This window comes from Phaseolus vulgaris, chromosome 7 (assembly GCF_000499845.2).
Source record: "Phaseolus vulgaris cultivar G19833 chromosome 7, P. vulgaris v2.0, whole genome shotgun sequence".
NCBI lineage: Eukaryota > Viridiplantae > Streptophyta > Magnoliopsida > Fabales > Fabaceae > Phaseolus > Phaseolus vulgaris.
In genome coordinates, this window is record NC_023753.2 from 35,762,259 (window position 1) to 35,777,787 (window position 15,529).

Consider the following 15,529-nt stretch of genomic DNA (forward strand, 5'->3'; position numbering starts at 1 on the left):
ATATTTAAAGTGGAAGATATAACAATTTTATTTTCAAATCAAGATGTCAAGAAATGGAAAACTCCAAGACAAAGTTAACTTTTTTTAAAAACAAACTAAAAAGTACTAAATAAAAAATAGGTTAAACTAAATAAGAGAAGATTGTGAGACAAACTAAGGAAAGATAAATTATAAAAAAAATAGAGGAGATTTAAGCAATTTAAATAATGCATTTAGAATTTATCACTATAAATTTTTAAAACGAAATAAGTAAGTTAAATAATTAGAGAATTAAGTTGTAAAAAATGAATGAAGAATATTTAGATTATTTAAAATTAAAATATTTTGAACATCCAATACACAATTCAATTAAAATAAACTTGTCTTAAAAGAAAAACAGAACATTCACAATTTTTATTATTTGTTTGATGAATGAAAAGCTAATTAGATATTCACTCATCCTTATGAAATTTAATTTGTATTTTTAATTTTTTAATACTTAAGCTCAATTTAAAATAAAATAAAATATAGATGATAGCCTTCTTGTGTGTGTTCAAAATCTAATTTCAAATAGTTAAGATCTTTTTTATAATTTATCTCACAAGAATACAATTAGTAAATAAAATTCAATAATTAAAAATTCAAATAAACTAATGAAAATATAACTTAAATTAAATGTTAAGATATGAAAAAGTATTTAAAAAAATAGAGGATAAAAGACTCAAATTTAATTAGATCATATAAGTTAGGTATAACTAATTACAGGTGAAATTTCTCCCCCAACCAATTTGCTGATTCAAAATTACATCCATGAATGAATTTAATGTCATGTCTCAAATAATTTTATTTATTTATTTATAAAAATTATCATGTTAAATATTAATATAAAATTTGATATCTCAGTTAAATTGAAATATAGAGTGTAATCACATAAAAAAGAACCATGGCTCAAACAATGTGATAAATAATTTTATTTTGACAAATTTTTATGTTGATTATTTTATTCCTATTTTTTATATTACGATAACAAATCAATGATGCATGTTACCAATAATAATCCTATCTTTTATGAACAATTAAATATATTAAAATTAATTTTGATGTTGTTCCCAGAAAGTTCATTCAAACCTTCTTTATTTATTGTCTATACTTACTAGTGTTTCAAAGTTATCATTCTAAACTATGCCAGCTTGCACTCATGTTGGTACAAACGTGCAATATTTTTTTTATCCTTTTTTTTTTCTTTTAGCAAGATCTATAAGATTTTTTTTCTTTTTTGTTGTTCCTTGTTTTTTGACATTGGTAATATAAAAAATATGATTTAGGAAATATGACTCTAAAAAAAAAAATAATAAGTCAATGTAATCATACATAAAAATAAGGAAGAGGGTGAAAGATTGGACGAAGGGAGGGTGAAAGTATTTGTTTAATCTATCTCAAGATATCTGTAATAATTTCATCTAAGATTATCGCATTTTACCAAAATATTCTTATACATGCATTTTATTACAATATACCAAATTAAATATTACATGAATTTATTTTATAATTTCAAAAATACTTAATTGTACTATTAAAAAAAACAAATAAATATAAATAATAAAAATAATAAAATAAAATTATAATATCAACAAATAACACATATATATAATAATAAATATTACTTTTATAATTTTTAATATATTTAATAATTTTTTTTAATCTAACACAAAAATATTTTTATTATAATTTTTATTTTTTATTAAAAAATACAAGTAATTATGGATATTATATATTAACAAAATTTAAGTAATTTAAACCTACACACAAAAATTATCACAATTCATTATTCAAATATTTTTAATAACAAAGATAAATTTATAAACTTACATTCTAAATTTTTAGTTAATTTCTAAATTTTCTTTTTATCACATCACTCACAAATTTCAATAAACTATCTCCATAAATCCACTTTATTATCCCTCACTTCAGAAAATCTCACATATATATCTTCAAAGATCATCTCTAATATTCAGAAATTCACTTCCTCTTCTACCCTCAAATTTCTTCGTCAATCCAAACACAGTTTACAAAGTAAAAAAGTTTTAAATTAAATAAAAACTAACAAAATATTTCCAAATGCAAGAAATTGTTAGAAGATGTGCATGTGATGAATGGTATCCAAATGATGGGAGAGGGACCATACAAGAAGTTTTAAGCCAGGAGAATAATTATTCCATCCTCGTAAAAGAAATAACTGGAAATCTTAGCCATTCAATAAATAAACATTTAAAATTCACTTTTATTTTATATCTAATTTTAGTCTTTATAAAAAAATAATTGTATAACCTTTTATCGATATGTTCATGCAATTACTGATCGAAACTAATATATATATATATATATATATATATATATTTGTGTGTATAAATGTCAACCTAACATTTTTATTGGAAGGTTTGTCAATAAATTTTAGCAATGGACCACCAATTATTATGACAAACAACTCTAGCAATACACTAAAATTACTTAATTTTGAAAAACTGAAAATTATAGGAGTTACACATTTGCAAAAAATTATAGGAACTAAAAATGAATTTATATATAAATTCAAATAGATACTTGCAATTGAGTATTCTTTATCTTTTATAGATTTTATCTGTTTAAAGTAATTCAAATATTTTATATTTTAATTTTCTTAGATAAAGTTATTCAATTTATACTAATGCATGCCTTTTTAAATTAAAATCTTAATACTAAACATTACTAAAATAATTAGTAATTTTAAATATTAAATAATTAAAAAATAGTTTTAAGTATTTAATAATTCAAACATAATTTTAAATATTTAATAATTCAAACATAATTTTAAATATTTAATAATTCAAAGGTAACATTAAGTACTTCTATTTATTGTTATTTTTGAAAAAAATCTAAATAATGGGTAGAAACCAATTAACAATGTGCTTTAAGAACGACGAGTGAAAAGAAATTAGTAGAATAGGGGTGAAGAGTTGTGAATAGTGTGTAACCACATGAATTTTTTTTTCAAAATTTTATTAAAAAATAAATAAATAAAAACAACTTAAAAAGACAAAAAATAATTAATCACAATATTCATTAAATTAAATATTTTTTTTAAAAACTATCTATAATAGTTTATATTATTAATAAAATAAAAATTATAAATTAGTTTGTAATTGATATTTAATTAGATATCACTTAATTTAAATTTGATAATGTATTTAGTTAGATGTTAATTTAAAAATTATTGATATATGATTTGAGTAGTTAACTAAAACATATTTTTGTGTAATAGAGTGTACAAAAATATGTTTATAAGGACTGAATTAATACAATTTTTTTCTACAAAGTTTTTAATAGTTTTATGCCCAAAACATAATTAACCTTAAATTTATTTATAAATAAATGGTATGAAAAGTAAATAAAAGGCAAATTCAATTAAGAAAAAAAATATTTTGACAATAATCTTTTCCAGTAAATAACTATTTCACAGCTTCTTTCAATAATAAAGTACGAAATTAAAATATAAATTAAATCATTTAATAAAAAGTGTAGTTAGTTATATAAAATTAGTTGGTTGTTAATTTATCATCATTCTTCCATCAGAAACGTTAAACCCGGAATTAGCGTATTCCTTCTTCGAGACCAAAACGCGTTTCACTCGCTTTCCCTTTCATCAGAAACGTTAAACCCGGAATTAGCGTATTCCTTCTTTGAGGCCAAAACGCGTTTCACTCGCTTTCACATTCATCCAAACATCTTATATATATTATAAAACACAACTTTTAATAAATTTTATTAATTCTATCACTAAAATATCAATATTATCTTAACGATTTTATATATAAAATTTAATCACATATTAATTGATACAAACAGTAGCAATGTAATTACCAACTTCGTTGTTGGTAGAGTGATTAAATTTTTTATTTTATATATATTCACAGAACTTGTATTCGATTCCCTTTTAACAATAAACATTGTATTTTTATTGATAATTCTAATGGCATAAATAATGCACCAGAAAAAAATAGTATAATTTAAACATTTATAAATACATTATTAGCTAAATTGTAATTTTGGTAACTTGTAATTTTCTATTTTCTAATTATAACTCTCACATTTTGAAAAACCAACTATTTTAATTTAGTTTTGTTCTCGAGAATTTGGGATTAAAAAACCATTAGAACTTCGCTGTCTCCTTAGAGTCGATTTACACTTTCATTCATTTCCAAACAAGTTATTTCCTCTTCTGTACTTATCTACTCCTCGGTCTTCACATATCCCAAACTCGGATGATTCCTGCAAAAGACATTCTAACCTTCAAGTCATATTTAGTATTGATATTCTAAGTATTATATAATGACATATCTGATTCCTGAATTTTGTGCCTATTTATTGATTGTGGTGAATCTTTCGTATTGGACCAAATTAGAGAGTTTGAGTCATATTTAGAAGTGAATTACTTTTAATTAGTTTTAATTAGTTTCATTAATTTTACTTAAAAGTAATTGATTATGCCGTGTCAGTCAGTGTAATGGTCGAATCCAAGACATGATATTGGTCGTACGACCCCTAACAATACAAATTTAAATCTTATATACTTTTTATCTTGTTTATTTCAATTAAATTTAAATTTTATAAATATAAGTAAATTTATAAAAAAATTAAAATTAGATTGGTATTTTTCTAAAAAATTAACACTTCGCATTTCACATCTCTCGCTATATAACATTTTATAATATAAATGTTAAAAAAGTAGAAAAGACAGAAAATTCCATTATCTTCGCATTTCTTCTGTAATAACAAATAATAAGAAAAGGTGTATCTGCCGGAGATTCATTCTCAGTTTAATATATCTCTTTCCCATTAAAAAAGTGATCGAAGAAAAAGTTGGATTCAGTCTAGATTCAAATATAATAAACAATATTTAATTTTGTGTTGTTAGTAAAATTTATTTAATTTTGTAAAAAACAATTTATTAAAATGACAACGAAATTTGAATGTATATATTTTCAAAATAATTATATAAAAGTAATTTATTTATATTTTAGTAAATTAAATATGAATTTAATGAGATGAGAAATTAGAAATAGATAAAGGAAATTAAGGAAGGAGTGTAACATGGTCCAAGAGGTACAACACAAGAAGGAAACAAACCAGAAGAGTCGTATGTATGTATATCTACCAAACTGTCTTCGGCATTCATCGTCCTCAACTGACCAGGTAAACTCAAGCTTTGTCTATTCTCTTACTCTTTCTTTATGCTTCATTCTTCAACTTCTCTCTCTCTCTCTCTCTCTCTCTCTTCTAGCCACCCTTGACCTCTATTTTGTTTATCTTCATTTACGGTTTTTATAGTTTCTGATTTGTGCTCTTTTGAGTCTAATTTTTCTTTCTTTCAAAAGGGTGTCCTTGAAGTTGTATAAAGTTCGATTCTTTGTTCTTTTCACCAACTTGGGTGTTCAACTGTTCAAACTATTCATTGCATTTTGCTATTTTTTTTTTGTAGTTTGATGGCTTCCCCCCTTTCTTTGTGAGACTTTTATTGTTAATATCAATCATTATCTATTAAATTTTTTAATGTTGTCTGAAAAATGAAAAGATTTTCTATCTGTTTTCCGGTCCAAGCTAACTCTCATTTTTGTTGGATGAGGATGAATCTTTGGATTTGATGATTATTGTAACAAAATTTTGGTTCAGTACTTGGGGTTTGACTTTGATGCTCACTTAAAAGGAATTGAAGCTCATATTCAGATCTTGTGTCTTGTGTTTACAGATGATGTAGGTTTTTAGATCCGAGTGATGAAAGTTGGATATTTATTAGCTGTAGCACAATTTTTTTCAGTGTGAAGCAATATGGGGAACACATGTACTGGTCCTAGCATTTCAAAAAATGGTTTGTTTCAATCAGTTTCTGCAGCAATTTGGCGGTCTCAATTGCCCGATGAATCAGTGTCTAATAGAGAATCTGTAAAAGAGGAAGCAACTAGTGTGCCCGAATCGCCTTTGCCTGTCCAAAATAAACCTCCTGAGCAGATAACTATGCCGAAACCTGAAGCCAAACAAGAGGCAAAATCAGAAACAGAACCAGCACAGGGACAAGAGAAGAAGAAGCACAAGAAACATGGTTCTGTGAAGAGAGTTTCTAGTGCAGGGCTTCGAGTTGACTCTGTGTTGCAAAGAGAGACTGATAATTTCAAGGAGTTCTTCACTCTTGGGAGAAAACTTGGACAGGGTCAGTTTGGGACAACTTTCTTGTGTGTGGAGAAGGCAACAGGAAATGAGTATGCCTGCAAATCTATTGCAAAGAGGAAGCTTGTCACAGATGATGATGTTGAGGATGTGAGAAGAGAAATTCAGATAATGCACCACTTGGCTGGGCATCCTAATGTTATATCCATCAAAGGTGCATATGAGGATGCTGTGGCTGTTCATGTTGTGATGGAATTGTGTGCAGGTGGAGAGCTTTTTGATAGGATTATTCAGCGTGGACATTATACTGAAAGACAGGCAGCTGAACTTACCAGGACTATTGTGGGGGTTGTGGAAGCTTGCCATTCTCTTGGTGTGATGCACAGAGACCTTAAACCTGAGAATTTTCTCTTCGTCAATCAGCTAGAAGATTCACTTCTAAAAACTATTGACTTTGGATTGTCTGTCTTCTTTAAGCCAGGTATTTTCAGATGGTCTTGCTTATATTGTGATTAAATAAATGGTTTTGTTAATGTTGGTCTTTAGGGTTGGTTTAAAGCAACTTGAAGTAAAACGGTTTTACTAAGAAAGAAAACGTTTATTGTATAAAAAACATAAAGGGCAATAAATGTTTTATTTCAATAAAACATTTATTTTATCAGAAGTCAGTTTGGTCGGTACAAGTTTAGTTTATGTCATTTTAGTCTTACTGTGAACCTGGATGGTGTAAGATCTGAAAAAGAGTATGAATATATACTTACTAACATAGTCAGATTGAGATGGACTGAAATATGAAGATTCAAATTGATATGATTAGGTTCTGATGAATTGTAACATTTAAAGACTTAATTTATTTAACTAAAAAGTTGAGACGTCAAATTGAGAAAAAGAAAACATACCTTTTGAAGTCCAAAATGGATAAATTTTTATATGAGCACATACACTCAGACAGGACTGGAGCAGGAGTGGGATGGAGATATCATTGGACGCTGAATTTGATATGCAGGCTTTTTGATTGTTTTAAATTTCTTTATTTGTGAATATTTTTTGCATCCAATTTTTCATAAAACTGGATTAATATTTTAAGGTGCTTGGCATTTGCCTATATGCAATGTGTTGCTGTTGCTTGTGCATGAACTTGTTAACTTCATTTGTCATACAGACTTTTTAGTCTTAAAAGGGCTCGATAATTTTTGTTGGCCTTTTCAAATCTTTGAAGTTTAGAAACTTCTCCTACTATATCCTAAATTAATAGCAACAACGTAATATCCTTCTTAGATTTTTGAAAATTTATGTATTACATGCAAACATGCTATGAATTCTTTGGAGAAAAACATCATAGTAGTCTATGTGTATGCTATCTTGTCTAAATTTGGGATATGTGTTTCTTTAACTTCTAGTATTTTACCTTCCATACTGCAATTTTGTTTATACCCATCTAAGGTGTCCTTTGTATACTGATGTTGAATGTAACGGGCGTAGCTCATAGTTTATATTATTCTATTATTGATTCTTTTATTATTTTCATCTATAAATAAACACCCCTATGTGTGTATTTTACACAAGGGATATCAATCCTATATTTACTCCATTCTTAATAACTGCAATTAGTGTTAGATCTGATGAGCTGTTAATTTTCCAATTGTTTCCTCATTTATTTTTAGTGTATTATTATGACTACAAAATCATTTGAACAGCAAATATCACAAACACGTACTAAGCAAATCATATATGTATGTATGTATAGCATTTTTTTAGCGAGAGGAGTTAATTCTGGCCAGATAAACCACACAATTGAATTATACATCTACTGATGTCACTTTCCTTGAGGAGGACACCCTTTTTATCTTGTCTTCTATGGAAACTACTGTTTCCATTCAATAGGTTCTCCCCATCCCATCCTTCGGTTCCCTGTATCATCCAACTCCTTCTGACTCCAATTCAAATGGAAATCAACCTCTATCCAATCCTCATCGTTCAATTGATGTTGTCCCACCACCCCTACTTACAAATCACCACAGGCAGGACACACCAAGCTTCTTCTCCATTGCCTGATGTCTCTCATGATTCATAACCTCCTTTATCGATATCCCATACCATGGATCCTTCATCTTCTCAAGACTCCACCTCAGATTGATCTATTGCTCTACTCGTAAGCCTTATCCTATTCATTACTTTTTGAGTCTTCACTATTTATCTCCATCATACTCATCTTTTGTTTTCTCCTTATCCACTGCTATTGTTCCCAAAACTATTCATAAGGAACTTGATCATCCTAGATGACAACAAGCCATGATTGATAAAATGCAGGCTCTTGCAAACAGTGACAATGAGAGCTTGTCCCTTATCCTCCCGGAAAAAAGACTCTTGGTTGTCAATGGGTCTATGCTGTTAAAGTTGGGCCTACGAATGAAGTTAATCACCTTAAAGTTCAATTTGTGGCCTAGGGATATACATAAATCCATGTCCTTGTCAATGGGTCTCTACATACATACACACATAAGTACATACGTATACATCAGCTGAGAATATACTCTGATTTTTCTAAATTCAAGTTTGTTAGTTGAACATCATTTTCTGTTGTCTATCTATATGAATTGATATATTTCATTCCAATTCCTTTCTAATACCTTGCAAAAATACTGAATTGGATTCCTAATTGACGGGTTAGTGTGAGCTTGCATTGATATTTTATTCATGACAATTTAAATAGGATTTAATGGTCTATGATCAGTGTTTTTATTTTTCATAATAGTTTGGGTTGTTTGTGATTAGGTAGAGAAATTGTTTCTCTGACTTCTGATCTGGGATTACAGGGGGTTCACTTCTGTAATAGTTTTGTTTTCAATCTATCATACAATTTTTCTACCTCTGTTCAGTTGGTTGTTATCAGACTAATTCCACACATGTGTGTATAGATGTAGATATTCAATCAGGTTTCTAGAATTATATGAATCGTGAGCCTGTTTATTATTTTAACTGAAGCTTTGTACAAGTTGAAGAAGTAATTTGATTCCATGGAGAAAAACCGATGATATTTCACTTCCAGGTGATATCTTTTCTGATGTGGTGGGCAGCCCATACTATGTTGCTCCTGAAGTTTTGCGAAAGCGTTATGGTCCTGAGGCAGATGTGTGGAGTGCTGGTGTTATCCTTTACATTCTTTTGAGCGGAGTGCCTCCATTTTGGGCTGGTGAGATCTTTTGGATTTACTTGGACACTGTAATTATGATCTCCTTTCTTATATGTTTATGCCACTATTTTTGTCTGATTACTAAATTTCTCCTCCTTCTTTGCATGGCTCGTTTGGTTGTGCAGAAAACGAACAAGGAATATTTGAACAGGTTCTACGTGGTGATCTTGATTTTTCTTCTGACCCCTGGCCTAACATTTCTGAAAGTGCGAAAGATTTAGTACGAAAAATGCTTGTTCGTGACCCTAGAAGGAGGTTGACTGCGCATCAAGTATTATGTAAGTATCATTTTACTAATTGATAATTGATAATGTTAGGTCAATCATATTTATGAATGAAAAGAATAAGAAATATGAGGGCACTCTCTCCTGCAAGGGTTTCTCCTTCCCAAAGAGCTAATGCTCAATCTACAAAAATGAACCCCCCTCTCTTTATCCCAATATGATTGACCTGATCCACGATATCCTTCTAATTAGTAATTACTCCAATTCCCTTATTCTACATCCTAATACTTGCAGACATTTGAACAAATGCGGATAGAAACATTATATTATGGGTACTATTTTAGTTCTAAAATAATGTGTCTGCAACATTTTGATGCTTGTGTATGGGTTGTATCCTCTTTTTGTATCACAAGATGGATGTTACTTCTCCTTTGTATGAGAGGAAGTATAATAGTTCTTCTGTGCTACGTGGATTAATCTTTTCTATGCTATAGGAGCATCCAAGCCAGTTACTTTGGACATAAATTTTACAATCATCATTACCAAATTTGAAATATGGCATTCCAAACTCAAATTTTCTTGCTTACATATGTTTAATTGCCTGTAGGTCATCCTTGGATTCAAGTTGATGGTGTAGCTCCTGACAAGCCACTTGATTCTGCTGTATTAAGTCGCTTGAAGCAATTTTCTGCAATGAACAAGCTCAAGAAAATGGCTCTTATAGTAAGTCTCTGGATGTGGAAGCCTGAAAGTCACGTGTTATGTGATTTGGACTTACAGATACATAAAATTGACACGTGTTAATGAGATTTGGACTTATAGATAACATTGACAATGGAGATACTTACCCCATGTTTTGGATTGGAAGTCTTTAACTATGAATTTCTGACCACAAGATGAAAAGATGTTACAATGTGCACCTTTTCATTTAACCATCGTTTGCTTTTTTCTTTTCTTTTCAGATTATTGCTGAGAGCTTATCTGAAGAAGAAATTGCTGGCTTAAAAGAGATGTTCAAGATGATAGATGCAGACAATAGTGGTCAAATCACCTTTGAAGAACTTAAAGCTGGTTTGAAAAGAGTGGGTGCTAATCTTAATGAGTCTGAAATTTATGATCTAATGCAAGCGGTAAGTGTTGTTAAGCTTATTTATAAAGTTAAAAGAAATAAGGGGCATTACATAGATTATGGTGCACAAAATAAATGAGAAATGAATATCTTTTGCATTGGTTAAGCTTTTTGTAACTAAATTGGCCTTAGTTTTTACCATAAATATACCAGGTAGCTGATATAAAATCAAAGAAAAAAATTGAATAAAAATTGGATGATGAAGCATTATGATTAACTCTCTATCAAATATTCATAGTAATGATGTATTTTGTTTAATAGGCTAACTATAAGCTATAACTTATTACCCTCTGCCTTGAAATTGCAGGCTGATATTGATAACAGTGGGACAATTGATTATGGCGAATTCCTTGCTGCAACATTACACCGCAACAAAATTGAAAGAGAAGACAATCTATTTGCAGCCTTTTCTTACTTTGATAAAGATGGAAGTGGCTATATTACTCAGGAAGAACTTCAACAGGCTTGTGATGAGTTTGGCATAAAAGATGTTCGTTTGGAAGAGATAATCAAGGAAATTGATGAAGATAATGTAAGTTATTTACAATTCTATTGGTTCTTCTTCCATCCTTGTCACTCTATAACAAATGATGAACTACTTGTCTTTGGTATCATTTCTAGCCAACCCCTCTAATTTCTTCAGCTCAATACTTCCCTTTGATCAAAAGGAACACCAATATTACAAAAAAAAAGGTTAATGATGTTTCCAGTTCCTGAAAATTTTCCAAATTTTAGTTTTAGTCTCCAGCTTTTAAAATCCGTAATTTTTTGTCCTTGTATTTAGTTCCCAAAACTAACACTTTTTTCCTCTTATACACAGACCAGAGTTTTGAGTATTTAAAAAAAAATACAAAGATCATTAATATTCTACAAAAAGTATAAGAAACTCTACTAACCTTTTTTGGCATGATGGAATTAATATTATAAAAAGGAAAAAGAAACACTAATAACTTTTGTTGGGTTTGATGCAATCTAATTATCATTTCTATGCAAAAACTTTTCCTACAAACCCAAAAGTCTTGCATATATAGTAGATTTATTGCAGCTGACAATGAATCTTATATCTGAAAAAAGAAATGAAGGAGGCATGAAATCAATGAATTCATATCTGTTTCTAATTATTTTGGACATCATGATAGAGATGTTCCAGATGTAAGTTTGTACTTTGATCCACCACACTAATGTATTGTGCTATATGTTCAATGTTTTGCTCAAAAACTGAACACCCTTTAGCCAGAATGTGATGGTTATATAGAATGAATGTAGATAGTGATGATTAATGTAAGGTATGTGTTTTGTGATATGCAGGATGGACGCATAGATTACAATGAATTTGTGGCAATGATGCAGAAAGGAAATCTTCCATCTGTTGGTAAAAAGGGTTTAGAAAATAGCTTCAGTATTAAGTTCAGGGAGGCATTAAAATTGTAGTGTTGATGGCCAACATTCAGATTTTTTTGTTTTTTGTATTCCTCCTTTTCTCTTTGAAGGTTCAAGATTTATGTTATGCAAGGGGATTTAGGTTGGCCTTTTTTCTCTGCACCTATTTTGTTTGTGTCCAAATTTATATGAATTTTTGTAATTACGAGAATATATTAAAGAGGTATCTGGTGGAATGTTGCTGTTATAGGGTCAATTGAATTTATAGTCACATTTATTAACTCTTTTAGGGTTCTTTGGCAGAGATGAATGAAGAAGTAAAAAGAGAAATGGAGAGTTGAATAAAAAGTAAAATAAGTGTTATTTTTTTTCGTCAATCAAATAATCAATATTATCTTCACTTGCTATTTTCAGATTTTTTTTTTATATGACAGATAATGCTTCTTTATATTCAATTCCGGATTTGAATATTCCAAACACATTTTTGAATTCTGGAAATTTTTATCTTGTATTTTTTTTAATTATATTTCTGTTCTGGATTTTTAAATCCGGAATAAGGGTAATTTTGAAAATTAAAAAAATATATGGGGTAAATAAGAATTGATATGGTGCAGAAAGAAATGGCTCCTCAAATCCTTCACAATCACCAACTATAGCACAATTTTTTAAGCCATTAGTAGCTTTTACACACAATATTGAATTGATAATTGCACAATTATCCGTGGTTAAATATTTTGTAATTAACTTATAAAGTTTAATATTTTAATGCTCTTTAAAAGAATTATACATATAATAATGTATACACTTTTAACTTTAATTAAAATTTTGACAGGTCTTAGTCTCTAATTTAATTTTCTAGTTACACTTTTTGTCTCTTATCATAAAAAAAACAACATTAAGTAATAATAATGTTAACATTGGCTTGTATGTAGAAGTTTGGTAAGACAATCTTGTGTAATTTTTTTTACTAAAAAATGTGATAATAAGTGTATAAATGAATACATACTTGACATCTTTGCCTATTTATTGTATCTTCAAATAATAATAATTATTATGTATGTTTGGGATTTGAATATGAAATTAGTAACTGAGATAATCTTCTAATGAAGAGGTTAAAGCTTTTGCCCTCTCTAAATCTCAGAAAATTGTACTTGAGTGTTGTTTGAAAATGAAGAATCCATTTCCATGTGTGATTTTGTCCATGATGCTTAGTGGTTTTGTGGTTGAAGCAGCAGTGGTGGCATCCATGTGCCAATGCCTTCACCACTTCAACCCCACCATCACCACAGTGCTGTGAGAGACTGAAAGAGCAACAACCACCATGCATTTCCCACTACATAACTCATCCTGCACTTGTGGCTCCCCTATGACTAACAATTGCTAGGGTTACAATGTATCACTATAAATATCTTCTTACTTTTCTTACTTCTATGTGTACACTTTTCTCTTAGATCATCATTCATCTAAAGTTTTACTATTTAGAGACCAAAAATCACTGTATATATAACTTATTTTAATTTTTCTTCTAATTGTTTTGAAATATTAAGCACATAAAAGTGGTCATTTTCTTCTTCATATGGAATTTTGAAGGTTCTAATCTTAAACCACTCGGTGAATTAACTAATGTTTGTAGTTTTATACTTTCATCTAATTATAAATAATTGTTTAGTATGTGTTTTTAAGATAGTTATGATAAAAATTAACAAATTTATAATATACTTGTGATTAATGTAAAATTTGTTTTATTTATTTGTCAATAAAATTGTTCCAGTTAACAAAGACTATGTTCACATCTACCAAAAAACCAAATTTAAATTTTGCAAAATGAACTGTAAATAATTTTATAAACACTTTGAATATGGACACGTCATTCTTTTATTTGATGACCCTCACTAAAATTTAAGAGCAAATTATTTTGAGAAAAATAATGTGATTTTGCAATGGAAGTAGTTATTCCATTTTGTTATTTTTTGGGTGTATGCTTCTTGCATCCCACAAATTGTTTTCTGCACCTCACAAATTGTTTTCTCCAGAAGCTCCATACCACCGTGAGAGCATTTATCGTTGTATACCCTGGATTTCTTAATTTTTGAATTATATTCCAAACTTTTTATTTTCAGAACACAATAATCTCTGGATCTATTTTTCCAGAATGTATTACTTCTTATTCAGGATTTCATTTCCGAAATTAAGGACATTTTCAGAAATTTGTAAGTGCGGGTGCAGGGTAAAAAAGGTTGGCTGCAGGAAATTTGCCCAAAAAGATAAGGAGAACAGAAAAGGGGCAACACTCAAAAGAAAATGAGAGAGAGAGATCAGAGAGAAAGAGAAAAAGAATATCAAAACTAAAAAAAAGTCTCGAGAAATAAAAGATGAGCTTCAAAATTAAAAACGAAAAATTAGTGGAAGGAGCTGCATGAACAGAATAAATAACAGCAACAGAATAGAAGGAGAAACTGGGAAGAAAGCAAAATTATTAAAATATCTATTAAGTTTATCTTACCTATTTTTTTTTTCCTATCAGTCTGATAGTTTTTAAATTAAAATTATAAAATATATTTAATAGTAAAACTCAAACTTAAAATGGTGATATTCCCGTATAGGTTGAATATTTCAAAAATTTGTTTTTATTACGTTTTATATTCTGATGTTAGATCCAAAATTTGCAACTCCCTATTGTAAACAAAGTTTATAACACAGGAAACAATGACCTATTTTCTGTTGAGGATTGTAATATTTTGCCTAAATTATATGAATATACAGCTCTGCTAAGGAGAAGGTGAGATTGAAGATTTGATGAGAGAGGTAATTGAATGATGCATAAGAAAAGTAATTTTTACCTTTAACACAAAGAAGTACCAAGGTGAAGAAAGGCACAAGGGAAAATTTACATGTTAGCCACTGCAGAAGCATTAGACATTTCCCCATCCTCTGGAAGCCTCACTAAGTGAAGGAAATAAAAATCCCACAATGGTGCAGTGCAGTGGGCCAAAGAAAAGAGTTAACTATAACTATATTCCTTCCTATACCTTTTATACAAAACCCAGCCCCAAAATGTTATGTACCAAAATGGAAAGGGAACATTAAATCCAACCTCTTAACAACCAAAGATTTGTTTGCTCAAGACGAGTTTAAATCCCTATTGGAGGCTAAACCTCAGCTAAAAAAAATTTAGTTTCAGCAGACTACCCTGAAGAAGATTGATAGCTTCTCCACGTTCCTTGTTAGCTTCAGACCATTTTTCAAGTGCAGCTGACATACAAAATTGACTTGTGATGATGAAACATGTTTCTAAACATGAATTGTTACTGGCTTCTCGTATGGGTGACGATTCTGTAAAATTAATAAATAATCACATTAGGCTTCTGAAACCAGCAATAGAATTAATTCCAGTGACATTACAACCATCTATATCTACTTTTGCTG

The 15,529-nt window shown here is 29.2% G+C and overlaps 2 protein-coding genes across 8 annotated transcripts in view; one reads left to right on the forward strand and one right to left on the reverse strand.

Moving 5' to 3' along the window:
• The first annotated feature begins 5,070 nt into the window (after positions 1 to 5,070).
• On the forward strand, positions 5,071 to 12,350 carry LOC137830398 (calcium-dependent protein kinase 1-like). The gene is made up of 8 exons (XM_068637707.1): positions 5,071 to 5,208; positions 5,762 to 6,658; positions 9,227 to 9,370; positions 9,496 to 9,648; positions 10,202 to 10,317; positions 10,557 to 10,724; positions 11,031 to 11,255; positions 12,032 to 12,350. The coding sequence occupies exons 2-8, from the start codon at positions 5,842 to 5,844 to the stop codon at positions 12,152 to 12,154; spliced, it is 1,746 nt and encodes a 581-aa protein (XP_068493808.1). The 5' UTR covers positions 5,071 to 5,208; positions 5,762 to 5,841; the 3' UTR covers positions 12,155 to 12,350.
• A 2,562-nt stretch (positions 12,351 to 14,912) lies between these two features.
• The window catches only part of LOC137830399 (ubiquitin C-terminal hydrolase 13-like), a 30,147-nt gene continuing 29,530 nt past the window's right edge, over positions 14,913 to 15,529 (reverse strand). For all 7 annotated transcript variants that reach the window (XM_068637709.1, XM_068637712.1, XM_068637710.1 and 4 more), the window contains one exon: positions 14,913 to 15,436. In XM_068637709.1, the coding sequence (XP_068493810.1) occupies positions 15,395 to 15,436 (42 nt within the window). In that variant the 3' untranslated portion in view covers positions 14,913 to 15,394. The remainder of the gene's footprint in view (positions 15,437 to 15,529) is intronic.